This window comes from Carassius auratus, chromosome 10 (genome assembly GCF_003368295.1).
Source record: "Carassius auratus strain Wakin chromosome 10, ASM336829v1, whole genome shotgun sequence".
NCBI classification, from domain to species: Eukaryota; Metazoa; Chordata; class Actinopteri; order Cypriniformes; family Cyprinidae; genus Carassius; species Carassius auratus.
The window spans coordinates 18,610,670-18,637,098 of record NC_039252.1 but is presented as its reverse complement, the minus strand read 5'-3'; the positions used below and the strand labels follow the sequence as shown (position 1 = coordinate 18,637,098).

The following is a 26,429-nucleotide window of genomic DNA, read 5'->3' as shown; positions in this document are numbered from 1 at the left end:
ATTTTGAGTCCATACTGAGACATGGTCATTATGATTAAAAATAAATATAAATAGTAAACTAATTTCAAAAAGCATAAAATAAACATGAACTAAAACAAAACTTATTATATTTGAGCTATTTTATTTTTCATTTTCATGTAGTTTAACATGACTACTACTAACTAATAACTAAAAATACAATTACTAAACTAACACACAACAAAACTACCAATATTTTAAATGAAAATATTCAAAAACATACACACAAAAAAACTAAAACGTTAAACTTATAAACATGACAAAAACCCAACAGTAACTAAATTCAACTAAACTATAAAAAAATTAAGAATTAAAAATTAAACTAATATATATATATATATATATATATATATATATATATATATATATATATATACATACACACACATACACACACACACGCACACATGCAACGAAATTACTAAAACTTTACAGAAAAATAAAAACAAAATATTAAACTATAATATAACAATGATACAAAAATTCTGAGATTACAGAATTTTGCATATTTGCATATCTGAGCATTTTCTTCTGAAACAGAGGATTGACGTCTTTTTCTCAGGAGAAACATTCCAGACGCTCCAGGCTTCAGTCAACAATTCTGGCTTGTATATGAAAAAGTTGAAAACAGTGTGGTTTTTTCAACTTGAGCTTTTACTTAGCTTATAGCAAGCACTATCACCTCGAGTACTTGCAGCTTCCCAGGAAAATCCAGATCTGCAGTTCTGAGAGTTTAATTCACATGCCTGCAGTGAAACGGCTGCACAACATCAAATTAGAGTCCAGCGCATCAAAATCAACTAGCTTCGGCCCATTGCTTTTTGCCATCTTATTACATTTAATTTGAGATTTTTTCAAAGTGGTCATGGAACAAAATAATATTGTTTTGCAGAGTATTACCTGTTATATGATAACTCCTTAACCAACAATGTGGATTATTGTGATGTTTTTATCAGCTGTTTGGACTCTCATTCTGACGGCACCCATTCACTGCAGAGTATCCTTTGGTGAATGCTACATTTCTCCAAATCTGATGAAGAAACAAATTCATCTACGTCTTAGATGACCAGAGGGAGAGAACATTTTTAGCAAATTTTCGTTCCTTTAGATTCATCCATGCACCAATCAAAGTCAATCACAGATTACAGTGAATAAACAGGACTCGATGAAGAGGTGAGCTTCTTGTTTATTGTTATCAAGGAGTTCATGTTGGTTAATTGCATTGCTAGCTGAACAACACGATCAACCCTATTAGCTTCTGTAAGGCTCACCGTCTGGCACGAGAAGAAATGCTGCTGGGTTAAACATACAGTATATCTTAATGGCAATTACATATGTTTAGTAAGTACATTCTCCTCTACAAGATATTCATGTACAATATACAAGTTTTAAAAATATAGTTTGCATTGAGTTCCACAACCGTTTCGTTCTCTTCACGATGACAAAAATTCACATTAGTTGCTTTGGATCGTAATGCTTTCTGTGTAGCGAAGAGGACCGTGACATTTTTTTGTTGGTTTCAAAAGAAAGTAAAGGAAGATAACTGGTCACCGACATACAGGAACGTGTGTCATGTTTACAAGAAACAAAAAACATGGCAGAAATAGAAGACCGGACTTGAGAAAGCAAACAAACAGCGGTTTTGTTTGCAAGACACAAACACGCTCACACACTTCAGGACGATAAACACACTACAGTACGCCGAATACATGATGGGCTGAGCTCGTCGTCTGCCAGAAAACCAATGTTATAAACATGCAAGGAATCAACTATCAAGATGAAGAAAGGAAGAAAGTCAAAGCCAGATAATAAGAACGTAACGGTGATCTTAAGACAGATGGTTATGAAGGAAGAAGCACTTGCGAAAACATTAAACAAACCATTAATGAAATACTGCTGATGCTGAACACGAGAAAAGCTTGGTTTAGTGAAGCTTGCAAAATCTACAAAAGCCAAAAAGTTAGCATCGCAAGAAAACAAAGGCATGTGACCTGGCAAAACAAATCCAAAAGTCAAGTTTGTCCATCATAGAGGGCCTGAATAACACTTTAAAACCCATAAATATATCCACAGCTCTTTACAAGCAGAAATCCCCCAGGGTTATGAATGTGCAGTCATTCTTAAAACAGTGATTTGGAAATTGAGTTCATACGCTGCTTTGACGTAAATATATATATATTTTTTAAAAGACAGCAAAATCATAAAAAAATAATAAGAAACAGATTTTGCAGTCAAGCCAAAGCAGCTGCTGGGTGGCCTGATGCAACAGAACAATAATTCATTAACACAAACAAGCCAGTGACACGGACGTTTTGTCCCACGGAAGAGTCAGGACGTCACTCTTGAGGGGGGTGAAAAAGGCAAACCGAGGGTGTGCTGAAGTTCTCCTGCCGTTTGGAGCAAAGTCTTAAGGACGCTGGGCTTAAACTGAAGGCAGAGGCTGTGAAAGTGGACTAGAATGATTCGGATCCTCTGATCTGAATTTAGCACTAGCACTAGAATGGCACAAACAGGACATTTTTACAGATTATAACATGAATGAACTGTATTGGAAAAAATGAGGTGCATCTCTTTCACTTGCCGAGGAAAGGGATGCACCTCATTCTTTTTTCGCTTCTCTTCTGCTCCCAATTATTTTAGCAAAGGCGTATGTGATGATAGTGTCCATTTTCAGTTTGAATATCACACTTGATGTGTTCCAGAAAGCGTTCTTGCTTTGTTTAGGAGAAATGGAAAAAGAAATGACAATGTAAGAGCATAAGCTTTTCCCACACTTGCTAAAAGTAGCCTGAATCGATTTCAGAAAACTCCACAGCTAAAAAAAAAAAAAACATGATTTTGCAGGGGCTGTTTTGGGTTTATTCTGTATAAGGCTTCATGATCGTCACAGTGGTTTCTTAGTGTGGGGTTAAAAGGCTACGTAGCTGGAAGGAGAAATGAGATTCACTCCATCCACATGTCTCTGAGCTCGTGTTGACCGGTCTCTGGAATGTTTTTTTTTTTTTTCGTCTTTTTTTGTCATCTCTCGGTTTAGTCATGATCACTTCTTAGGTGTTCAGGAGCGTCTGGCAACAACAGAAACCGTTTATTCTGTGAATAAAAAAAAAAGAAAGAAAGATACACATCATTACTGGACTGAAATGAACCAAAACAGACACTTAAAAGCCTATTCAATGACTGAACAGTTTTATTTACAAAGGTGAACGTTTGGAAACCTGCATTGCAGATGGACGTAGAGCTGTTACTATTGTGTCTTCATGTACAAGCAACATCAAATCTATAGTATCCAAGCAGAAATGACTTTTGGGTGAATAATGTCATTTTGACCCTTGTATTGTGCTAAAAAGTCAGCGTTCCTACTCAGAAATGTAAAAAAAGGTTTACAGTTAACTGTGAGGAAAACTCAGTGAGACTCAGTAAAACTCAGTAAGTTTTAGTCCAATGCAATAACATTAACTAGGCAATTCGTCTCCGAGTCAAAAAGACACAGTAAGTGTTAATACGTTTTTTATGTCAATAGGCCTCTAAAATATCTAAAAACAAATTTAAATGTGTCAAAATACTAAAGAAACAGTTGAATCCGGAACATACTGTGATGTGTTGTGGCCAAGAGTGAGTCATTGTACCTGTGAGTTTAAGTCTCATCTGTGACTCTTCTGCTGTTGCATGAGACCCACATTCTCATAGACTCGAGAGCTGTCGTCCCTCATGCTGAAAACACACAGATTTACATCTTAACCAGACAGCATGGGACAACTTCACAACTTATTATAGCTGGCATGAAATCACAACTGACCCTATTTTTCTAATGCATGTTGCTGGTCTTACTGTAAACTATTCATCTGTGCACAAACAAACTATTAAATGTTAATTTTCAGTTTACTTTTATCTGTTTGCGTTAATAGATTGTGATTACAATCCACTTATACACACAGTTGTATTACTACCTATATATGTATCATATTCTGTTTTTACAGAAAGGATTGTTCATATAACATTCACCTGGTTTATATAACTAAAACATGGTGAAAATATGTTTTTTTTTTCAGCCTGTTAACATTATTTTTTTATGGAGTAATGAAAACATAAATCCAAGTTCTATAAAAAGCTGTAAAATTCACCAGATTAAAGAACTTTGCATCTGGTTTTATCCAGTTTTCAGATTTGTTCTGAAAATTTATGCAAATGAGTGCATATTTAATATGATAATAATACATAATCCTCGTATTTAAATAACATGTCATGTTTCCAAATCAAAATTTAGATTTGGAAATATTATTTTATACAATTAAAACAAAACGTAGGAAAAAAAAGGTATTTAAATATCTATTGCTTCATTTGCCATTTATTTCTCAGACACTATTTCTCTATGAAATGAATGAAATAGTGTGTGTGGAGAGCAATGGTCAGGTGTGTTCTCACTCGGCACAGGTTGGTGTTGGCGTGCACGGTGGCAGAGGGCTCTGATCTCCTCCGGTCAGGTCAGAGAGAGAATATTTGATGTTGGTGTACTCGCGTCCTTTAATTTTACTTTTCTGAAAGTCAAAACAAACAGTCATTTTGGGAACACTGCAAACCTGCACCATTTTGCTCCTCTTTTCGTTAATCTGTTGTCAACAAAAGAGAAGCTTTAAAGTCTCCCACAAATTTTCCTCCAAAATAAAAGGGTTATTGTTTGGATATGAATAAATTAAGACGCGTTGTTCTATAAAATACCATTATTATTACTTTATATTATTATGCCATTTATATTTAAATAGTATTAATACTACAAAAAATTATATTTCAATTTTTTTATTATATTTTGTAATTTTCTAACATAGCAGTAGAAATAATAATAATAATAACAATCATAATTAAACAATATTTAGTATTATTGTTTTACAGTGATATTGCTATAAAATAAAATTGTGCAGCCCTACAAATAACCACAGCAAACATGGAGCAAATAAGAAGAATACAAAAAGCTTTATTATTATTCAATCAAAACCGTCCATGAGTCTTATTCATGTTTTTAACATGGCATATCTACACCGTTTTGCTCCTCTATTAATAAATCTGTTAAGCTTCAAAGTATCACAGCTATATGGTTTAAAGTTTAGAAAAAATGAATAAATTAAGACAGCCTAAATATTATAATATTTTTGCTATTCTGTAAAATAACATTTAAATTTTATTAAACATTAAACATTATTAATTTTATACTACATTTACATTTTTGTTTTGTAAAAAAAATATTATTTCATATTTTATGCACATAAGATTTTCTTCTTAAATACTTTTTTTTTACAGTGTAATATTAATGTGTAATAGTAATATTACAAATGTTATATCTCGATTCGTTTTACTTTGTAAAAATGTTTTGGTAACAGTAATAATCATCATAAAAAGAATAACTATCGTCATTTCACAGGCTTATTTTTAAAATCAAATGAAAAAAAGCCCAGTTTGCAGCAGCTCTATAATATCAATAGAGTGAAATGTCTCTCTTCAGTGAATATAAGCGTCGCACACACCTGCTCCTCCTCTATGCGGCGCTGTAGGGTCTCAATATAATGCTGCACAGCCATGTAGATGAAGCGATACTGGGCCTCTGTCTGCACCATTCCTGAACGCTGAGATCGCACCATCTGGATAGTCTTGGGCACGTCGATATCACAGTCCACTCCTGCACAACAGACTGCAGGTCAGATCGAACTATACATAAAGATGCTACTGTGGCATCAACATATAAGGAACTTTACCCTTTTCTCTGATGATGTCTATTAAAATATCAATCACGATAAAAGTTCCTGTCCGTCCAATCCCAGCACTGCAGGAGAATCAGAAACACAAGTTTAGAACCAACACACACACTCGCCTGACGATGAAAGTACTTGTACTAATGTTTCAAACTAAAAGTCGAACTTAATGTCTAACTAAAAGAATTAAATGCCACAACTGTTTTCATTTTTTTAAATCTTAAAAATCAGCCCATGCAAGTCTTGGTTCCTGCAGAGTTTAAAGTTAAATTTAAGACCTAATGAAAGAAACTGAAGGAACACATTTAAGGGAATATGTTTTCTTAATGCCAGTGTATAGGAAGCACACAATGAGCTGTATTAGAAACAATTCAAAGTTTGAAAATACAGCATCCAAGTCTTGAGACAAGTGAAACCGATCAAAATGCATTGAGTTTATGGTTAAAACTAGAGCAAATATCCACCAGTGGGCTCGGAAAAATCAACTTGATTCAAAGGGAAAACATTAATTCTTCATAGACTTTTTTTTTTCTTGTTTTAACCATAAACATGCTTCATTTTGTTCAGTTTCTCTAGACATCAAAACTTAAGCAAATGTAGTTTCATTTAAGGATGTTTAGATATTATTATTGTAAACAAGACAAAAATACTTTGGAGAGTTTTCATTTTTTTGCAGTGCATGCAACCATGAATTTAAGACTTTCTGTATTTATTCAAGGCCTTAATATGTGCAAGGGTGCATTAAGCCATTTGAAGATCCACAGAACCCTTAGTTTTAGATTGTGTTCTCATAACCTGCAGTGCACCACGATGGCTCCAGCCCCGGTTATGCTCTCCTGCTTCATTTTGACCTCTTCCAGGAAGTCCAGCACGCCTCCAGGGTCTCCGGGCACACCGTGGTCAGGCCAGGCGCGGAAATGATACTGCCACACTGTACGCTCAGTATTACCCTAAAAGATCAGACAGAGCCCAGGTGTTAGAGAAAGACTCCTGCATTCTGTGTTGATGTTAGCATTTCGGTTGACTTTACCTGTCCAACTTTCGACAGCTTCAGCTCTCGCAGGGTGTAATCGTGCGCCACTGTTTCCTTCACGTTCCGCACACGCATGGCTCCGTACTCCTTCAGCGCAGACACGTCAGGCCAATACTTCACACACTTACTCTGTGAAGAAAAACACTATTCATCTCAGAATATTTCAGCAAGCAATGAACTATTAATACAATCCTGGATATGGCTTCGTGCAACTATCAAATCAACTAAGGCTGTGATTTATTTCAATAAATACATGCGCTAGATATTTCAGAATGAAAAATATGTGCCAACCAGCTCTCAAAATTTCGGTGGAAGATTTCTAGTAAATTTCCAGAATGTTTTGAAACTTTCTGAAAGTTTTAGAAATTTACTGGAATTTTTCCACCCCTCTGAAACACTAGTCGTCAGCAAATTAACTTTAAAGTCTTTAATAAATAACAAGGTTTGAAAGTTAAGACAGCTATAAATATTAGTATAGTAATGTTAATGTTTTTCTGTAAAATGAAAAGTATTTCTATAACTAGACTTTTTTATTTTACAGTGAAATTTTGCCATTTTGTATTAGATTTTATTTAAATTCTTTAGTTGTTGTTGTTATTGTTATTATTTATTACCATTATTGTATTGATATTTAAATCATATTCAAATATAAGGCAAATTTTGCATCCCTACAAACAATCACAGATATTATAGCTTTCACTATTTTTAGCCTAGTTTTATGCATTTTTAGTTTAGGTATTTTAGTTCATTAAGAACTAAATTAACTACATAATTTAATGAATAAACTAGCCAAAATAATGTTTTATATAAAATTGTATTTAAGTCATGAACATGTTTTATTGTTTTAGTTTATTTTAAAATTTCAATTTGAATCATAAATAAAGAACTACTAAATAAATTAGCAATAGATTTTGGTCCAAACTTTGCAGCTCTACGTTTGGCAACTCATTTTAAGTTCAGAAATAGTCATTTTAGTACCATTCGAGATGTGTTTAAATTGGGTCAAAGTCTGCATGATTAGATATTTCTTTCAGCAACACAAAAATCAGTGCATGAACCAGAAGGAAAATGTCTGTAACTGGTCCAGAATTTGGGAAACACCTCACCTTTCCCCGTTCCACTTCTTTCGTGGTCATAACGATGACTCGAGAGTTCTCCTGAAACACCATCCTCCAGAAGTCACTGATGGTGTTTTGCAGGCAGCCCTGTGTGGCGATGTAGCTCCTCTTCAGCTTGGAGTTGTTGCTCTTAGTCTCGATTTCAGGCTTGGGAACAAACAGAGAAAAAGTTACTACACAAACTTTCAATCGCTCTGATAGGACTTGAAGGCACCTTTATTACCATGATGATGTTGGCATTGATGTAGTCCAAGCCCGGTTCGTTCGTGTCACCGTCGGTCAGCACGACTCGCGTGTGGTCGACTGAGGAAGAGGAGGAGACACAGAGAAAACAGTATTACTGATATTGATGGCTCATGTGGTACATGTGACTCAGAGTCCTGCAAGATGAAGATGATGATGATGGTGTTCACTCACAGGGAAGAATGTTTTTATATCTGTTCTTGTTTTTGTTTTCTGGCCGCTGGCCATCTTTGCGACTGTACAGCAGTTTACACTCCTGCTGCTGAAGCGTCTGTGGACACAGTATTAAAAATGATCGTCAGAACTCCACCCTTTTCTGAATACATTGATTGATCAGTTAATCAGATCACTGCTTAATCTGGCACTAAACTGGGTGCTGATTGGTTCTCACCTCAAACTCCTCCCAGAATCCCTGCTTGACCTTATCTGTGGTCTCTGCCAGCTTGCTGAGCTCTCGAACCCGAATTTCGATCTCTGCTGCATTGATGCGGGTTGTGTTCAGAGGCTGCAAGAAACATAACACTGCATCTGAAAAACTCATGTCAGGAAGAATCTTGTTCAATTCTCAAGTAAGTGTTCAAAAATGTGTAGTGAAAGAAGAGTCTCCTGTTCACCAAGACTGCATTTTTTTTATCAAAAATACAATAAAAACAGTAATATTGTGAAATATTATTATCAATTCAAATAACTAATTTCTATTTGAATATGTATTTAAAAAAAATTTATTCTTGTGATGCAACGCTGAATTTTAAGCATCATTTCTGAATAAAAAAGTATATAAAAAAATAATAAACTGACCCAAATCTATTGTGCGTAAGTGTATTCATTTGAGCATACAATTTTGTGATTCACAAATACATTTCTAAATGCATCTTTACTTAAATGGTCAATCGCACACCTGTTTTGAGCTGCAGGACTGTCCCCAGTGTTTCCACCATTGGGTTTTTCTTGTAATGCTCCACCAGATCTGTGAGGGAGTCGAATTTCTCCCCACCTCCAACATCATACTTCAGATCATGCTGAAAAAATAATGGTTATAGCCCAATTACATAACACAAAACAGTTAAACAACTAAATCAACCAATTCAAACAAGTGTCCAATATAGACCAAGAACAACAATTAAATAACACATAATAAACACAAGAATGCCTTTTAGCCTAAATGTCTAAAGCATTGCTGATCAATAAATACATGCATAAATAGGTATGCATGTATATATTTGTTTATTTAACAGTGATGGTTTAAGAGCAGATGAATGTAGAAACATTCATTTTGTTCTTCAACACTTAGTTAACCCTCCTTGCCCCTTTTTAAATAAATAAAAAAAACACATTTGACATGCAAGTCAAAAGTGTAAGTGAACTTTACCTGGCAGCGTATCATGACATGTGTGACTTTGGGTTTGCCGTCGCTGGTGTCCGTCTTGTCGTCCCCGGTCCGTACCGAAAGCACAAAATCTCCTGGGTGACTCTGACTTTCTCTCACCAGGAAACTTCCATTCTTGCCCTTCTCTGTCAACAGCTTCTCGGCCTCACGACCAGAGAGGTGACCATGAAACCACCTTGCAGAAAAATAAAGGACAATGTCTGAGGAGTCTGTTCGGGTTCAGACGCCAATAAAAAGGCCTATAAAACACAATATCATGAAAGCACAGACAGATAATGAGCTAGGCTCGCGCTCACCTCTCAGAAGTGGGATCGGCACAGTTGAGAGGGTATTTGAGCTCAATGACGTCTCCGTTTTTTTCTTTCAGCTGTCCGTGATGTTCCATGTAATACTGCACCAGCTCAGCCAGGGTGGCAAACTTCTCTCCGCCGTACAGGTCATAATAGTCTCCCGTGTTTTGGATCTTAATGTGGGTGACGGCTCCATTTCGCCTAGTGAAGAGAAGAGCTTCACTTCAGTCTGCATAAAACTTCAGATTAGTGTAAAATGTGTCACTAAATGTACATGCAAAATATTTACATGACTAAATTGCCTTGTCATCTACAGTGAAAATTATAATAGAGGTCGAAAAAATTATGGTTTTGCAAGTAAAAATTATGAATTGCTATATAATTTATAGAAGGGCTCCACAATAAATTTATATTTGTCCACTGGCTATGAATCATAAAAACGTTTAATTTTGACTTTAGTACTGAGTAATCAACGGTAAAGGGTTTTCATTTAAGGGGATCAAAACTGAAAGAGTCACGTGGATATATTAAGCTACCAAGTCTCATAAACACCTAAACACTGACATAACCACACAGTACTGTCATTTTATGATGGATATCAGTACTTTTTAAGGTAAAACGTTTAGATTGAAATTCACGTAGAGAGGTGTATTAACATTATATCACTTAAAGATATACAGTTGTTAAATATACAGGCACATAATAGGAAAACGGAAACACTGTCAGTATTTTACGACAAATTTCTGCCCTTTTTTATTTACTTTTTAACATTTAAATTCAACAGGTTATTTTACAATGCAGTCAAGTGCATAAAACATGATATTTTGTATTAACATTCCCAGTCTAAATCCCGATTTGTCCGTCACCTCTTACCTGACAGACAGCGTAAAGTCTCCAGGGTTGCTTTTGCTGGGACGGGCCAAGAAACTGCCGTCCACACCACGAGTGAGGAGAAGGTTCTCCGCCTCTACTCCTGTGATGTTGGGGTGAAACCATCTACAGACACAACACAAACACTACACAGTCAACACTTCATCACATCAGATACTGAGTGTGGGCATTAACACTTTAGACAACAAGCAATACCTCTGCAGAAATTTACTTAAATAATAGAATCCATCATATGAAAAAAAAGATCATTCAGAATCAAATGCAAGAGATGCAGCTCAAAAATAAAATCATAATAGAACATTAAATAGAAAGAGATCTGTGAAGTAATTTTGTTACTAATTTTGTTTGTTTGTTTTTAATAATATTTTGAATTTATTGCATTTTTATATATTTTATTTTAGTTACAGTTTTAGTAATTCTGTTGTGTTTTTGTCTTTTAAGTAGTTTTTGGTTTTTAACAATATTTTGAATTAGATTAATTTTTATATTTTATTGTAATTTTCGTTACAGCTTTAGTCATTTTGGGGTTTTTTTTTTTATAGTTTTAGTAATTCGGTTGTGTTTTGTCATTTAAGCAGTTTTTTTTATATATATTTTGAATTAGATACATTTTTATATTTTCTGTTTTTATTGTCATTTGTTTAAAATTTTTAATCATTTTGATGCATTTTTATATATATATTTTATTAATTTTTATTCCCATTTTAGTTTTGGTTATTTTTGTACATCAAGTTAAACTAAACTAAAATAAGAAATTTGGCCTCTGCAACCAGCTGAAAAAAAGTATTTTGTGTTTTATTTTATTTTTTCATTTTATTTATTTTTTTATCTACAATAACCCTAGATATTATAGTGCAATACAGTACAGTGACAACAAAACGATTGCAAGTCACAAATGCTACACAAATCATATGTTGTCAAATGTTTTGTAAAGTAAAGTTTGCTTCAACAGTTTTTTTCTATTGCTATGACATTAAGCCAGTTTTAAATGTGTATTTCGTTTTGCTTATATGATGAATTATGCCGACATCTATTCCTCTTTTTTTATCTATAATGCAGATTACATTGCAGATGACCCCAATAACTAACTTACAAAAAGAAACAAATTCAAACCACACATCTGTCATGTCATTTTCCAGTTGAACATCCCTATTTGTGGTTAAATCTACAATATGGCCTGCCAATTATTATCAGCAGATATGAAACAAGATCATTAAACAGATTTCAATATCCTAAAATCAGTGATTTCAAAGTAGCTCGTCTTTTAGACTCAAACATGTTTAGTCTCGCCCTGTTGGGTTTAAATCATTAAAACTTCAATTAATCACGTTATTTTCGAATTGTACACACTTGAAACACGTAAAAACAAACATTTGTTTGATTTATCATAAAAATAGGATGTCCGACAGTGATAATACATGTAAAATAAATGAGAAATTGACAGAATATCAGGTTTGTTTTGGCTTGTTCCTCACCTTCGGGATGTCATCGCTCCCTCAGTCTGTTTACTGTTATTTCACTCGCTTTCCGGGTAAAAAACTGCGTTTAAATCGACCGTCCCGTGGTCAGCGCGTCATAAGGCAGCGGGTTTCGCTCGGTTTGGGTTCGGACAGTCGGACATGAGTGAAGAAAATAACGGGAAAAGGGAGCGGGAACGCTAGGCCGCGGCGGCGGAGAGTTTCTGGAGTCGATTGGAAAAACGTCACCAAAGCTGCGACACACAGCGCGCGACGCGCCTCACTGACGCGCCCTCTAGAGGCGGAGCCAAGAACAACAGAACAAAAATTTTTTATTAGATTTTAATTGTATTTATTTATTTTTTGTCATTATCATGATTTTAGGTTAAATAACATTTTAAAGCAATTATGTGAATTATAAAATAAAATTATTTTGTAAACATTAAATATAAAGGTCAAAATAGTATATACCATACAACGGTCGGTATAGTGAATATAACAGAATAAATATAAAAAGTGTTGTCATTAAAAAAAAATAGTTTTAAACATATCAAATAAAAGGATATCACTAAAGCATATCACTGCCCCTTTCATTTTTATTATTGCAACATTTTGAACACCTACTCAAATACAACCATAAAAACAACAATTATTGAAAATCAAATACTAAGATAAACATATTGCAATAATATTAACAGAGAACGAAAAATATACAAATCAATTAAAAGATAGATATAAGGCTTTGTAATATGTTACAGTGTTTTTGTTTCGCTATTTCTAGTAAAATAATGAAGGTAGTGTCATATTTCTATTTCTATTTTATTTATTCTATTTTCACCTTTGTGGATAAACAATTATCTCTATTGTAGTAATATATAGGCTACTTTTTTAATAATATTACATTGATATATTAGATTTAATTCAAATTAAAATACATTTTAACCACCATTATCAAAGAAAAATAAACTTTTTGTACTTTGTATTGTTTTTGTGTTCTTTTTTAACAAAAAAGCCAAATCGCCCCGAAATAATTCTGTATAGATATAATAAAATAAATAGTTTCTGTACTTAGTTACAATACTGACAATTCTAGTCAATGTATGTATCGTCTGTTTTACAAAAAAAATGGATGTATATATATATATATATATATATATATATATATATATATATATATATATATATATATATATATATATATTTTTATATATATATATATATATATATATATATATATATATATATATATATATATATATAGTATTAAACAATACAAACATCAAAACATTAATACAGTATACCTAAAATAATAAAGACAAAAAAAGTTTTACAAAATATATTCGGTGTCCGCGCTCTCGTTTTTTGCAAACGCGAACTGCATCCGGCGTTGTCGCCTTTTTGTCCGTTCGGACGACTCGTCTAAATCTTGACGTGGCATCGTCAGCAGCGCAGCTAGCGCTTGTCAGTCTCCGCCTTTATCGGTCCAGCGCGGCGTAAAGTCTCTTTTATGGGTTTTATCCTCCACTAATACAGCGCACCAAACATGTTTACGTTCTCGGAACTCGTCGTGATCCTCTGCGCGCTGTCTTACACGGCGAGCGGCTATTTTGTGAGCATCGACGCTCACGCGGAGGAGTGTTTCTACGAGCGCGTGAACTCGGGCACCAAAATGGGCCTAATGTTTGAGGTCGCCGAGGGAGGATTTCTGGACATCGACGTGGAGGTGAGCATCAAAATGTACTTGTTGTATTGATAAATGTCATTGATGATTAACGATAAGCCATAATGGAGTTTGCAGGTGTCGCTCTCTGCGCGCGCCAGATGGTGGATGAAGCCGGAAGTGAATTAGTGATTATTATTGCATACAAACTAGATTTTATACAGTCTTAACGTTGGTTATTGTTGATATTTGTTGATAACGTTTAGAAGGGTAAAGGTGAAAGAAAGAGTACTCTGGTTTTGTTTGGTCATTATTTTGCGTCCACCAGATGGTTGTTAAACACAAATAACATGACTGCGCTATTACCATGATTTTAGTTTTGTACCATTTGTAATCCAAAAGTTTTTTTAGTTATTTTTAAAGCCCCATATATACAGTGATGGCCAAAATGATGAGAACACTACTATTTCCAGCCGCTAAAATTGATTTTAAGTCAGATCTTTTGCTGTATTGTGTCATTAGGAAATATCAGATTGCATTCCTAAATATAAATTTTTGCCATGCATTGTAATAATCTAGTGAGATTTCTGTCTGACAGCAGCCAGTGCTCCACACAGAGATCTGATCTGATCATCATCAGTCTGTCTGGAATAACATGAAGATCAGAACAAACTGAGACAGACTCAATCCAGAAGAACTGTGGCTACATCTACAAGACTGTTTTTAGCTGTTGCAAATACTAGTGTTTTATTCATTTTGGCCAGCAGTGTATATGCACACGTATATTGTTAACTGTTAATAGTGTCTATCTGTGGGTTTTTGTGAAGTTGTGAACACCTGTCAATGCCTCATGTATTGTTTGTCCTGAACAGATAACGGGTCCGGACGGGAAGCAGATCTATAAAGGAGACCGCGAGTCCAGCGGGAAGTATTCTGTAGCCGCTCATATGGACGGAACCTACAAGTTCTGCTTCAGCAACAAGATGTCCACCATGACCCCGAAGATTGTGATGTTCACCATCGACATCGGCGAGGCACCCAAAGGACAGGACATGGAGACAGAGGGTGAGCACATGGACTGATGCAGGGCTTTCTTTCTCTCTTTTGCTCCATATGGCAGAGTTCTCACGGTCACAGAAAACCTGGGAGCTTTCGGGAAACTGGAAAAGTCATGGAAAATAAAGTATTTGTGGAAACCTCTATAATGAATGTTAGGTTTTCTACCCAGTTCTACAATGTTTCAGTTGCCTTGAAATTGATTTCTTTAGGCCTTATCAGGATTATTATAGTTGACAAAAAAAAAAAGAAATGAAATAAAAGTAACTGCATCTCGAATGTCAAAAAACGTTTCATTTTAGCTAGTTATTTCTATTTTTATTTTAGTGTGATTTGACCAACTAAAATAACTAAAATTTTAAAACGAAAATAAAATAATCAACAAAAATATTTCTAAAAGTTTAAAATGAAAATGTGTTGATGTAATCATTGAGTAAATTATTTCCATCTCATAAGGCATGAATATGAACAAAAACGATATAGACATATACAAAGTTACTTTAATGAAAATGAAAAATTCTAAAATAGAATTCAAAAATAATAATAATTGGAAGCTATAATTGTATCTCCATTCAAAAATTAGTCTTTTTTTATTTTTTTATTTTAATTAGTGCTGTCATCAAAAAATTAATTGCATCCAAAATAAGTTTTTGTTTACTTATACATACATACGTGTGTGTGTATTTATGTATATTTAAATGCACATATACAGTATATATTTTGAAATATTTACAATATTATAAATGTTTAATATATAAACAACTTATTTTTATAATGTATAAATTGCATGTTTTTATTTATATATATATATATACATAATGAATATACACGTATTATATAAACAAAAACTTTTATTTTGGATGTGATTAATCGGTTTACAGCACTAATTTTAATATATTATTTTGTACTTCTACAGTGCTGAATGTATGTTTTAACATGGGTTTTTTTTGCCTCTAACATGGCTTTCTTCCCTGTTCAGGAGGTGGTGACAGCTGGGATGGTAGGAATAGACCATACAGATCTGTATAGATAACATTTGTTGAGTTTTATTACTGAAATCTAACAGCATCTGCACTTACATTGGCACCTGTGTGTATAAAGACTGTGTGAGGAATGATCTGAACATTTCACTCACTGATGAGCTCCTAAAACTGCTGTTGAAGCCTAAAGACAGAACAGTGTGGATTTTGTTTTACAGCTATAACACGAATGGTTGTGTTTTACCATAGTAGAGGTTTATTTGAAGGTCTCAATGCCTGTTTTGAATTTTAACTGTATGCCATTCTGGTATTTATCTTTTATTCTCTATATGTAAGTGTTTTTATGAATGTTATCCGCTGTTTATGACCTGTAAACTCATGCATGAGGCGTGCACACTTTTATACGGTTTATGAAAATTGGAGGCTTTGTATTTGCATGCTGCGTGCATGTTGATACAGTCATCACGAGTAAATTGCTATTAATTTATTTCCAGCTCATCAGAATAAGCTGGAGGAGATGATCAATGAGCTGGCGGTGGCCATGACCGCAGTCAAACACGAGCAGGAATACATGGAGGTCCGAGAGAGAATACACCGCGCAAGTAAGACATCCGCACTAACCACGTGACCACAGTCACTGTCATGACTCAGGATGTTAAGCAATCATTATTTTGCAGGGTTTTGAACCCAGGAAAAATATGCAAGTTTAAATGCACTTTGAATTATTATTATTATTATTGTTATTTTAATTGTAATGCTTCATGAACCCAGCTATAACGTTGTGCATGTTTAAATGGCTTATTTTATTTTGGCAGCAGTACATTAACCCAGCTATAAGATGCATGTTTAAATGCCCTTTGAATTATTATTGTTGTTGTTGTAATTTTTACCTGACATGAACCCAGCCATATGAATGTTTATATAGTCTTTGAAATATTATTATTATCTTAATTTTAATGCTACATGAACCCAGCTATGATGTTTTGCATGTTTTAAATGACTTTTTAAAAATAATAATTATTAATTAGTATTATTTTATTTTGGCAGTACATTAATCCAGCTATAAGATGCATGTTTAAATGCCCTTTGAATTATTATTATTATTATTATTATTATTATTGTAATTTTTACCTGACATTAACCCTGCCATATGTATGTTTATGTCTTTTTAAAATATTATTATTTTAATTTCAGTTTTGCATGTTTTAAATGGCTTTTTAAAAATAATAATTATTAGTAGTATTTTATTATGGCTGTACATGAGTCCATCTATAATATGCATGTTTAAATGGTTAAAAATGTTTATTTCGACATGACGTGAACCCAGCAAAAAATATAATTGTTGAAATGGCCATTTGTTTCATTTATTTATTTATTGGACGCATTTGTGTTTACATGGACATTGGAATTATTTAATAATTTTTATTTGGCATGACAAACAGCTAAAATGCATATTTAAATTGACCTTGAATTATTACTGTTTTATTCATTAATTGATCCATTTTGACCTTGCTGTCTGATTGTGTCTGTGTCCTCTAGTCAATGACAACACGAACAGCAGGGTGGTGCTGTGGTCCTTCTTTGAGGCTCTGGTGCTGGTGGCCATGACCCTCGGACAGATTTACTACCTGAAGAGATTCTTTGAAGTGCGGAGAGTCGTATAAAACCCTGTCTGTGTTCCACAACATAAACGCATCGAGTCCAAGATTTACCAGTTGTATGAACTGGATGTCCAATTCAACAGAGATGGAAAGAACTTGGTTGTCCGCTAGTCCACCAGTTTGTGTGTTGGTTTTTCTTTGCCCCAGTTGTAGTTCTCTTCATTGTTTGTTTTGGTAAAGGGTGTGATTTTGAATGAATTAACTGAGTTTGTTTTAGCCTGACTTGTTTTGTTTTTTGCTTTCTGTTTCTTCTCCAGTACTGTTACAATTGCACATTACTCTGAGAATGAAGTAAAGGTGATGATGTGGTATTGCCCCGATACAAGAAAATGGAAATAGCATGATGTAATTAAACCATAACATGAACAATGCTGTGAGCGAATGGGACGTCTGCGGTCGCTGATATATGTGTCATGAAATATCACCGCCAGCACATTTCATGTATTTTCACTGCTCATTATCAGATTTAGTTATGCCTACAACAACCTCCATGGCTCATATTTAAACCTGATGCTGGTGAAGCGGTAAAATGACTGCTTAGTTACTTTTGCAGTTTTTCTGGTGTGTTTTTTAAACGTTTAGGCCCAATTTGTTTTCAGTCTCTTCACACAGGAAGTACTTTATGTAGTTTTGTACTGTTTTTGTTGTCTAAACCAACTCTTAAATTAAAGAAAATGCTAAATAATTTGGCTAAGACTACTGGTGAACTGATGATAAAACTGTAAAGCTCATAAGTTCAACGAATATGTATGTCAAATATGGATTTGATTTAATAAACATGAAACGTTCTTAAAATGTCTCCCTTTTTATTGTTTGTGTAGATTGGGATGCACAACATGGAAACTCGCAGATAAAATGTAAGTCTAACTGACGTATTTGATAATTATGTATTTGTATCTTTTTTTTCATGTATTGTCGAGGCCGCTGTGTGAATATAATATCGATTACGTAGTCACGTGGAAGCTAGGTCTTTTCTCAGCGCTGATACCTAGACGCCTCATTGGCCGCTTTGAGCCGTTGCCGCGATACGTCAACGCGTCCGCCATGTTGGTGAGGGCATGACTGCCTTAAAACAAATGAAAGTAAACGGGGGAACTGCTTTTTTTAGTGAATAAAAACACAATAACGTTCACATTTATCAACCGATTTCAGAGGTTTGTGATCTACGTGCAGTTAAAAAAAACTTTGCCTCCAGTTATTTAGTTAGGTTTGCAAAAATATTAATTGAAAGCTTTTTTTTTTTAATTCACCTCACCTTCACCTTCACATTTGTCTCACTTGTTGATTTTTTCGGTTTACAAATCTGTTAATTTAGTATAATTTTGACATATTCATGTAATGTAATTTATGTACATTACTTGATATGTAGTTGTTTTATTGCTTTCTCTGTGTTCAATCCCAACATTTTTCTTTCTTTTTTTTTCTCTCTTTCTTGTGTCTCAGGTCAGAACACAGCTCATTCCCTTTGAAATACTGGGATAAAATCTAAATAATACATCTTTAAATACTAATAATTTACTATCGTTGAGAAAATGTAATAAAACAAGTAAATACAAATCAAAAAGTGACATACTTGTAGTCTGCTTTTATTTTGATTGCACTATCGCCTACAGATGAACTCCACAACAAATAATAACATGTAACTGATGAGGCTATGGATCCAGTGAAAATGAAAATATGCACTGATACAGTGCACAGTAAAAAATATAGTAAAAGTGATATGTTATATTAAAAAGTATATGTAGTACAGCTTAAAGTAAAGTGAAAAAAGCGAGTACAACAGTACAATAACATACCGGTATGTGATATAATAGATTTATAATAGAATAAAATTATATGTATAATATGAATAATACCATAATACCATAACTGAACAACAATAGGTTAATAATAGCAAGAAGAATATGTAATATAAAGGGTGGAATAATACAGAATAGACAAAAATGAAAAATAAATTAATAGTAAATTAAAGAGAAAAATTAAAAAATTTGAAATGTAATTTTAAAATACTATTTGTGTAATAATTATTAATAAAATTAAGACACAACTAATGACACAACACAAAAAAGAATTGTGGACATGAGTTCCAAATTTTGTTTAATGAGCTTCTTAAGTATAATATATACATTTACACACACACACACACACACACACATATATATATATAAAATAGAAAATCCTCTGAATCAATCTCAGCTCAAGAAACACGTTATTTAAGTTTTCAGTTCTGTCTTTCTCTGGGAATAGAGTGGTTTAGTTGTGAAGACAAAACCTGACTAATAAAGATTAATTCCCCGCCGCTTCCCTCAAGTTTTTCTATTTTATTCAATTAATGAGTCAAATAATGTAAAAAACTTGACGATGCTTGACATTTTGTTCTATAATGCACATTACACACACTCATGCAGAAAACACACACATTTTGAAACAGTGGTTTATTTTCCATGTATGTTAACAGTGTTGGGCAGTAACGCATTATTAGTAACACATTACTTTTTAAATAAATTAACTCTTGTTACCGTTACCATATGGTGCATTGTCCATTACTTAAAAAAAAAAATGTAATTCATTTTTACTGAAGTGCAGCCTAACCTATTTGCAGCAGCGACGCATTGTAGGATTGGTGGTTGCCAACCACTGTAATCACGAAGACGCACTGTGGGAATTTCCATTCCGTGTGCTCAGATTTTGTAAACCGTACCCTCGGTTTTTAAATGTGTACCCGAGAATTCACAATCTGCGCGCACACTTTCTCAATCCGTTCCCATGGATTTGTAAACTGTAGCCTACTCACGGATTCATGCAGCAAGCTCCTACGTGTTAACATACAGTTTTAATGAATATTATTATGTGGAATGGGTCTACAGCAAAGTGTCTTAAGTGATTCTCTGTATGTTTTTTCTCATACAGGTGAAACTGTTGAAAACATGCAGCCTGTCTCTACTGTGGAGTCGCCGGCTTTCAGTCAGCTCCTTAGCATGATAACATAGATTTCATTTTTAAACAGCATTTATATATATATATATATATATATATATATATATATATATATATATATATATATATATATATATATATATGTGTGTGTGTGTGTGTGTGTGTGTGTGTATGTATGTATGTATGTATGTTTCTCGAAATTGATTCTGAATAATTCAGATTGCTTTCATTTATTTATTTCAAAATGTTTTATGTTGTCCATTGTTGATAGTTTCATACTTAAGCTGTGAAAGGAAAATTTTTAAGGGCTCAACACAACAGCTTTTATGATGCAGAACCCACTTTAGTTTTTGATTCTGAGCGTGGATCATTTTAATCAGTTGAGGAGCTCGGAGCGGGATCACGAATCATTTGAGTCAGTTGTGGTTCGCGAATCATTTAAGTCAGTTCGGGAGTTCAGAGCGGTTCGCGCATCATTTGAGTCCGGTCGGGAGTTTGGAGCGTGAATAATTTTAATCAGTTCGGGAGCCCGGAGCGGGATCGCGAATCATTTGAGTCAGTTCGGGGATCGCGAATCATTTGAGTCAATTCGGGATTTCGGAGCGGTTTCGCGAATCATTTGAGTCAGTTTGGGGATCGCGAATCATTTGAGTCAGTTCGGGAGTTCGGAGCGTGAATCATTTTAGGCCAGGTTTCCCGATAACAACTCTTAGCGTGCTAAGAAGACCTCGAAAGATATATCTTACCAAAGTTGTTAATGTTCCTAAGTGTGTTCCCCGAAGTGTCCCTTACGAAGCTTCTTAGCACGCTGCCTCTTACGTCCGACGCAACAAGAGCGCTGTCCAAAGTGAGGGTGCTGAATTAGTTGGCATCGATTGCTCATTAATCGATTTTCCACTTCACGCGATTGTGCAATACATCGTTAAGAAAGACAACACGTTCCATGCAAATGAAATGTTCCTCAAATTATTATAGTAACATTTATTTTATCATATTTTAAGTTATCAGAAGAATATAGACTATAAATTTAATTATGAAATGGTCAGTAATATGTTCACACCATATGTTGTGACGGTTAGACTAACCTGGGATCCCTCGTTAATCATCCAGTTCTCCTTATCCCGTTGTGCCACTTGCGCTGCTTCTTGACATGGGTTTAACGACTTATAAAAATTATATAACACACTTTTATATTAATGGTAAGGTACTTTACAATCAGAATTGATTGGCAAGCAGCTGCAGTTACTTATGTTTAATGCGGTATTGATTGCAATTGGTTTATGTTTTTAATAAAAAGCAACCTATCTACAATGAACAGAGAGAGAAAGAGAGAGATAGATACAAAATATGCCGGGGAAGCAACGTAAAAAAGGGCACCAAGCCTCTCGTCAGAGGAAGTTTAAGTTTTGCTGGACCTTGCCATGAGGTCAGATATCACACCCCTATGGTCCACTATAACCTGCACGTTTATGGCCGCGTATCCCTTGCGCGATATGTACGCCTTATCAATCACTGATGGATTGGCGATAGGGATATGTGCCATCTACCAGGATGCGATCCCCGGCATGGCGCAGAAGGGCGTTGGTGACAGTGTGGACGCATCTCTTGATTAGGCCGTAGCCCTCTCCTACGACCTCGATGAAGCTCGCTGTAGCAAAAAAAAAAAAAAAAAAAAAAAAGAAAGAAAGAAAAAAAAGTAGCGCTGGCCTTCAGGGCTTAAAACAAAATTCCGCCACGTTTGCCTGTCAAGCGCAGGTCTGAGAAGGTCCTGCAGCTCCATAATGAGCTGTCTTGGGAGGCGAATTTTTTTTAATATAGCCACGTCAGAAAAAATGTCAAAAGGGCTTAAGTTTTGCCGAATAAAAAAATTGACATGGACTAAACGGCTCCGCGTCCGGCTCCGTCTTTGATTCAGTACAAGGACACGTTGGATCGCTGCCATAGTTAGTCGCTTACTGGACACCACCATGCTACCCATTTATAGATCTTACCCATTTAGAGCCAAATTGTTTGCCAGATTTTAATTATCCAAAAATTGATTGTCAATTCGCTTTAATTATACATTACGAAAAATCCTAGGCTAATTACCACCATATTAGTTCTGAAATAGAAAAAACTTCATAAATAGGCCTGTATCCATTGCGAACATAATTTATTATGAGTCTTAAAAAATAACATAAAATCATTGTTGAGCCACAACATTGTCAACACACCATAGTTTGACTTTTACTTCGCTGCGCTGATTTCGAAAGACTGCTGTACAGTAGAGTCTTGAGCTCAAACAAGGCTAAGAGAAAGCTTATACGAATGGTCCGGACCAACCTTACGAAAGTGTATAGAAGATATACTTAGCGTACGAACGTGTCGGGAATCGTGCCATAAGGTTACGAGAGAGGTTAAGGAATAGGTTAAGAACTACAAAGCGATAAGAACGTTTTGGGGAACCGGGCCTTAATCAGTTCGGGAGCCGGGAGCGGGATCGCGAATCATTTGAGTCAGTATGGGGATCGCGAATCATTTGAATCAGTTCGGGAGTTCGGAGGGGGTTAGCGAATCATTTGAGTCAGTTTGGGAGTTCGGAGGGGGTTAGCGAATCATTTGAGTCAGTTCGGGAGTTCGGAGGGGGTTAGCGAATCATTTGAGTCAGTTTGGGAGTTCGGAGCGTGAATCATTTGAGTCCGTTTGGGAGTTCGGAGCGCGAATCATTTGAGTCAATTCGGGATTTCGGAGCGGGTTCGCGAATTATTTGAGTCAGTTTGGGGATCGTGAATCATTTGAATCAGTTCGGGAGTTTAAAACGGGTTCGCGAATCATTTGTGTCAGTTTGGGAGTTCGGAGCGGGATCGCGAATCATTTGAGTCAGTTTGGGGATCGCGAATCATTTGAATCAGTTCGGGAGTTCGGAACAGGTTCGCGAATCATTTGAATCAGTTCGGGAGTTCGGAGCGGGTTCGCGAATCATTTGAGTCATAAAATATATTTCATGACACTTATATCAGCAACTGCAGACGTTGCAAATCCGGGTATCTGAATGATTTCTGAAGCTCATGTGACACTGAAGACTGCAGTAATGACGCTGAAAATACAGCTGGGCATCACAGAAATAAATTATATTTGAACATGTATTCAAATAGAAAACAGCTATTGTAAACTGTAATAATATTTCACAATATTGCTGTATCAGATACTCATAATTATGTAGTATTTACTCTATCAAATACAAGCAGGGACTGATTCACTAATGCACATGCATGCATTTTCAAGAGTGCTTTTTTATACTTTAAAAAAAGCTTAATTAATCCCATTTTTTGTAATGTAATTAATATTGTTCAGCCATCTTAACATCATCCTAATCTCTGTATCCACAGCACCTGTGCCTGTGTGGAGTACTTGGTAAAGCTCTGGAAGTCTTGATCAGTAATGTCAGCATCCAATGCATCCACGGTAAGAGGAAGCATAAACGAAACAAGATCTTTGCAGATTTCCGGGCGCTGAAGAGGTAATGCAGTGCGATGCCTTTCTAGCTGTTTACAGAGAGGAAGATATAGACCAAGAATAAATGCATTATGAATGTGTGCAGTGGGATTCTCGTGTGCACAGACGTCATGGCCATACCAGAAGTGAACTGAGTGCTTCAGTACGACCCACTGAGCAGTGCAAGGTTACCAGGACATTCATCAACTTGAGCTCACAAGTGTGTACTCTTGAGTCTTTACATTCACAAAAGCTTGGAATAGTTTATTATTTCTCATACCTAATGATTTGAACCAACACCTAACATTAAATATTAAACTTCAGCATATTTATTTATTTATTGGTGTGTTTAGATCAAATATGCATTGTGCATAGAAACCATATACAGAGTATATTATATATGCTAATTCACAGGAACCTAAAAAGGGTTTTTTCTTTTAGAAAAAAAAAAAAAAAATTAAGCTCACTCTCAACACTGGCAACATACTGATATAGGAAATAACACAATTTATTAAAATAAATTAGAAATGCATATAACTCAAACATAATTACAAAATGCCTAATGTCATGTAGGCTACTGCTTTATTTAAATTGGTAAGGTATTAAAGAATTTTTCTAAGTATCAACAATTAGTTTTAATCAATGCATTTCAAAGCAGTGTTTTTATTGTTAACTAAAGCTATTAAAATAATGCTCACGAATTGAAATAAAGCTCAAATAAATCAAAATATGAATACTCGTTAAAACATTGACGCTGAAATAAAAAGTTTAAAGTGAAATTACTAAAACTGAAAACAAAATAAATGATAGTAGTATAGAAATACTAAAGAAAAAAAACTAAAATGAAAAGCACGTAACAAAATGACTAAAGTTACAATGGAAATATAAAAATAAAAGCTAATTCTCTCAGAATGAGAGTCCAAACAGCTGATAAAAACATTGCAAGTAATCCACAGCACTCCGGTCTATCAGTTAATGTCTTGAGAAGTGAAAAGCTGTGTGCTTGTTAGAAACAAATCCATCATTAAGACGTCTTTAACTTTAAACTGTCACCTCTGGGCAAAATATGAGTCCATCTCCTGTTGTCTGTCTTCTCAGAATCCCCCCACATATTGATTTAGAATGGTTTTGGCTTGTAAACAGTTCTTGATCTGTGCAGATTTCTCTCCTGATTCAGACAAGATGAATTTTTTTTTTACTGTTACAAGCAATATTATGGATAGAGGTCTTTTGGCGAGAAACAATGGTTTGAAGTTTAAAATGACTTAATGGAGGATTTGTTTTGATTTGTTTGGCTCCACTAGACATTAACTGATGGATTACTGTGATCTTTTTATCAGCTGTTTGGACACCCATTCACTAGAAAGCATCTATTTGTGAGCAAGTGATGCAATGCTACATTTCTCCAAAGTGGAAGAAGAAAAAAACTCTTGGATGGTTTGAGGGTGAGTAAATTGGGTAAACTATTCCTTTAAAATCCCAAAACTTTTACTAAAATTTTTTTACTAAATATATAAAATACATGCATAACAATAGAAAACTCAGTTGTAAATGTAGCGAATGGACTATTCTATAAAGTCTCAACGCTATATCTGTGTGGTCACAGGATTTAGATTTTGACTACCAAGACGTAAAGAAGCTTTTAAATGACACTCGTCTGCTGAAGAAACTCAAGAAAGGAAAGATCAGTGAAGAGGACCTTGACAAGCACATGAGTTCAGCGGGCACCTCTTATCCCAAACGAGCAGATGCAAACAGTTCTGATGGAGATGGAGAATGACAGTTATTTCTGTAACTTTATGCACCTAAATTGACATTTAGATTAAAATTGTCATTTGACTTCATTTTCATTTCATTCTGTAGTGTACAAGAGAATACATTCTTAACAAATGCGCTTCTGTATTAATCATCAATGTCCAAATATGATCAATAAACATTTCTATTGGAAAAGTGTTTTCAAGGCAAAGGTCTCTATTTGAAATATATGGTCTATTTCTATAAATATATGATCTATAATATATTTCCTGTTAGCAACAATGCATATATACAATACATGGAAAAGATATAATATATATATATATATATATATATATATATATATATATATATATATATATATATATATATATATATATATATATATATATAATACAAAATATATCATTTGGCCCAGATACAAAAATATAAAAAAAATATTATATTATAAATCAGTCTCAATATTCTTTGGAAATTGTATTATTATATAATTAATTGTATTGTTACATTTTCTACTCAAATAACAACTGGTAGATGTAATATTTATGAATTTCTAACTTTATTATATTTTAGTTGTTTATTATGATTATTATAATCTATTTTTATTTATGTGTTGTTTTACTCAATTTTTATTGAATTTTATTTTTAGTCTATTGTTATCTATTTTAATTTATTTTTAAATAAAATATTTTATTTGTCTATTTATTTTTATTTTATTTTACTATATT

General features: G+C 34.3%; 2 protein-coding genes and 1 long non-coding RNA gene across 4 annotated transcripts; 2 read left to right on the top strand and 1 right to left on the bottom strand.

Annotated features, from left to right (window-relative positions):
- Positions 1–1,186: 1,186 nt before the first annotated feature.
- LOC113110180 (tyrosine-protein phosphatase non-receptor type 11-like) lies at positions 1,187–12,440 on the bottom strand. The gene is made up of 16 exons (XM_026274223.1): positions 12,197–12,440; positions 10,704–10,826; positions 9,837–10,031; positions 9,523–9,715; positions 9,052–9,172; positions 8,545–8,675; positions 8,328–8,424; positions 8,134–8,213; positions 7,899–8,057; positions 6,790–6,921; positions 6,555–6,709; positions 5,763–5,830; positions 5,535–5,686; positions 4,441–4,553; positions 3,645–3,729; positions 1,187–3,108 (listed from the first exon to the last, which is right to left on the bottom strand). The coding sequence occupies exons 1-15, from the start codon at positions 12,208–12,210 to the stop codon at positions 3,660–3,662; spliced, it is 1,803 nt and encodes a 600-aa protein (XP_026130008.1). The 5' UTR covers positions 12,211–12,440; the 3' UTR covers positions 1,187–3,108; positions 3,645–3,659.
- A 1,154-nt stretch (positions 12,441–13,594) lies between these two features.
- On the top strand, positions 13,595–18,330 carry LOC113110179 (transmembrane emp24 domain-containing protein 2). 2 transcript variants are annotated; one of them, XM_026274221.1, is made up of 5 exons: positions 13,595–13,901; positions 14,711–14,903; positions 15,874–15,894; positions 16,369–16,476; positions 17,414–18,330. In XM_026274221.1, the coding sequence occupies exons 1-5, from the start codon at positions 13,722–13,724 to the stop codon at positions 17,536–17,538; spliced, it is 627 nt and encodes a 208-aa protein (XP_026130006.1). In that variant the 5' UTR covers positions 13,595–13,721; the 3' UTR covers positions 17,539–18,330. The 2 variants fall into 2 exon arrangements, with proteins under 2 accessions (XP_026130006.1, XP_026130007.1); XM_026274222.1 differs by lacking the exon at positions 15,874–15,894 and having other exon boundaries at positions 13,596–13,901.
- Positions 18,331–23,400: 5,070 nt separating this feature from the next.
- Positions 23,401–25,849, top strand: LOC113110494 (uncharacterized). Its single transcript, XR_003293160.1, has 4 exons — positions 23,401–23,971; positions 24,053–24,166; positions 25,287–25,391; positions 25,553–25,849. It is a non-coding gene; the product is annotated as an uncharacterized LOC113110494 (long non-coding RNA).
- Positions 25,850–26,429: the final 580 nt, after the last annotated feature.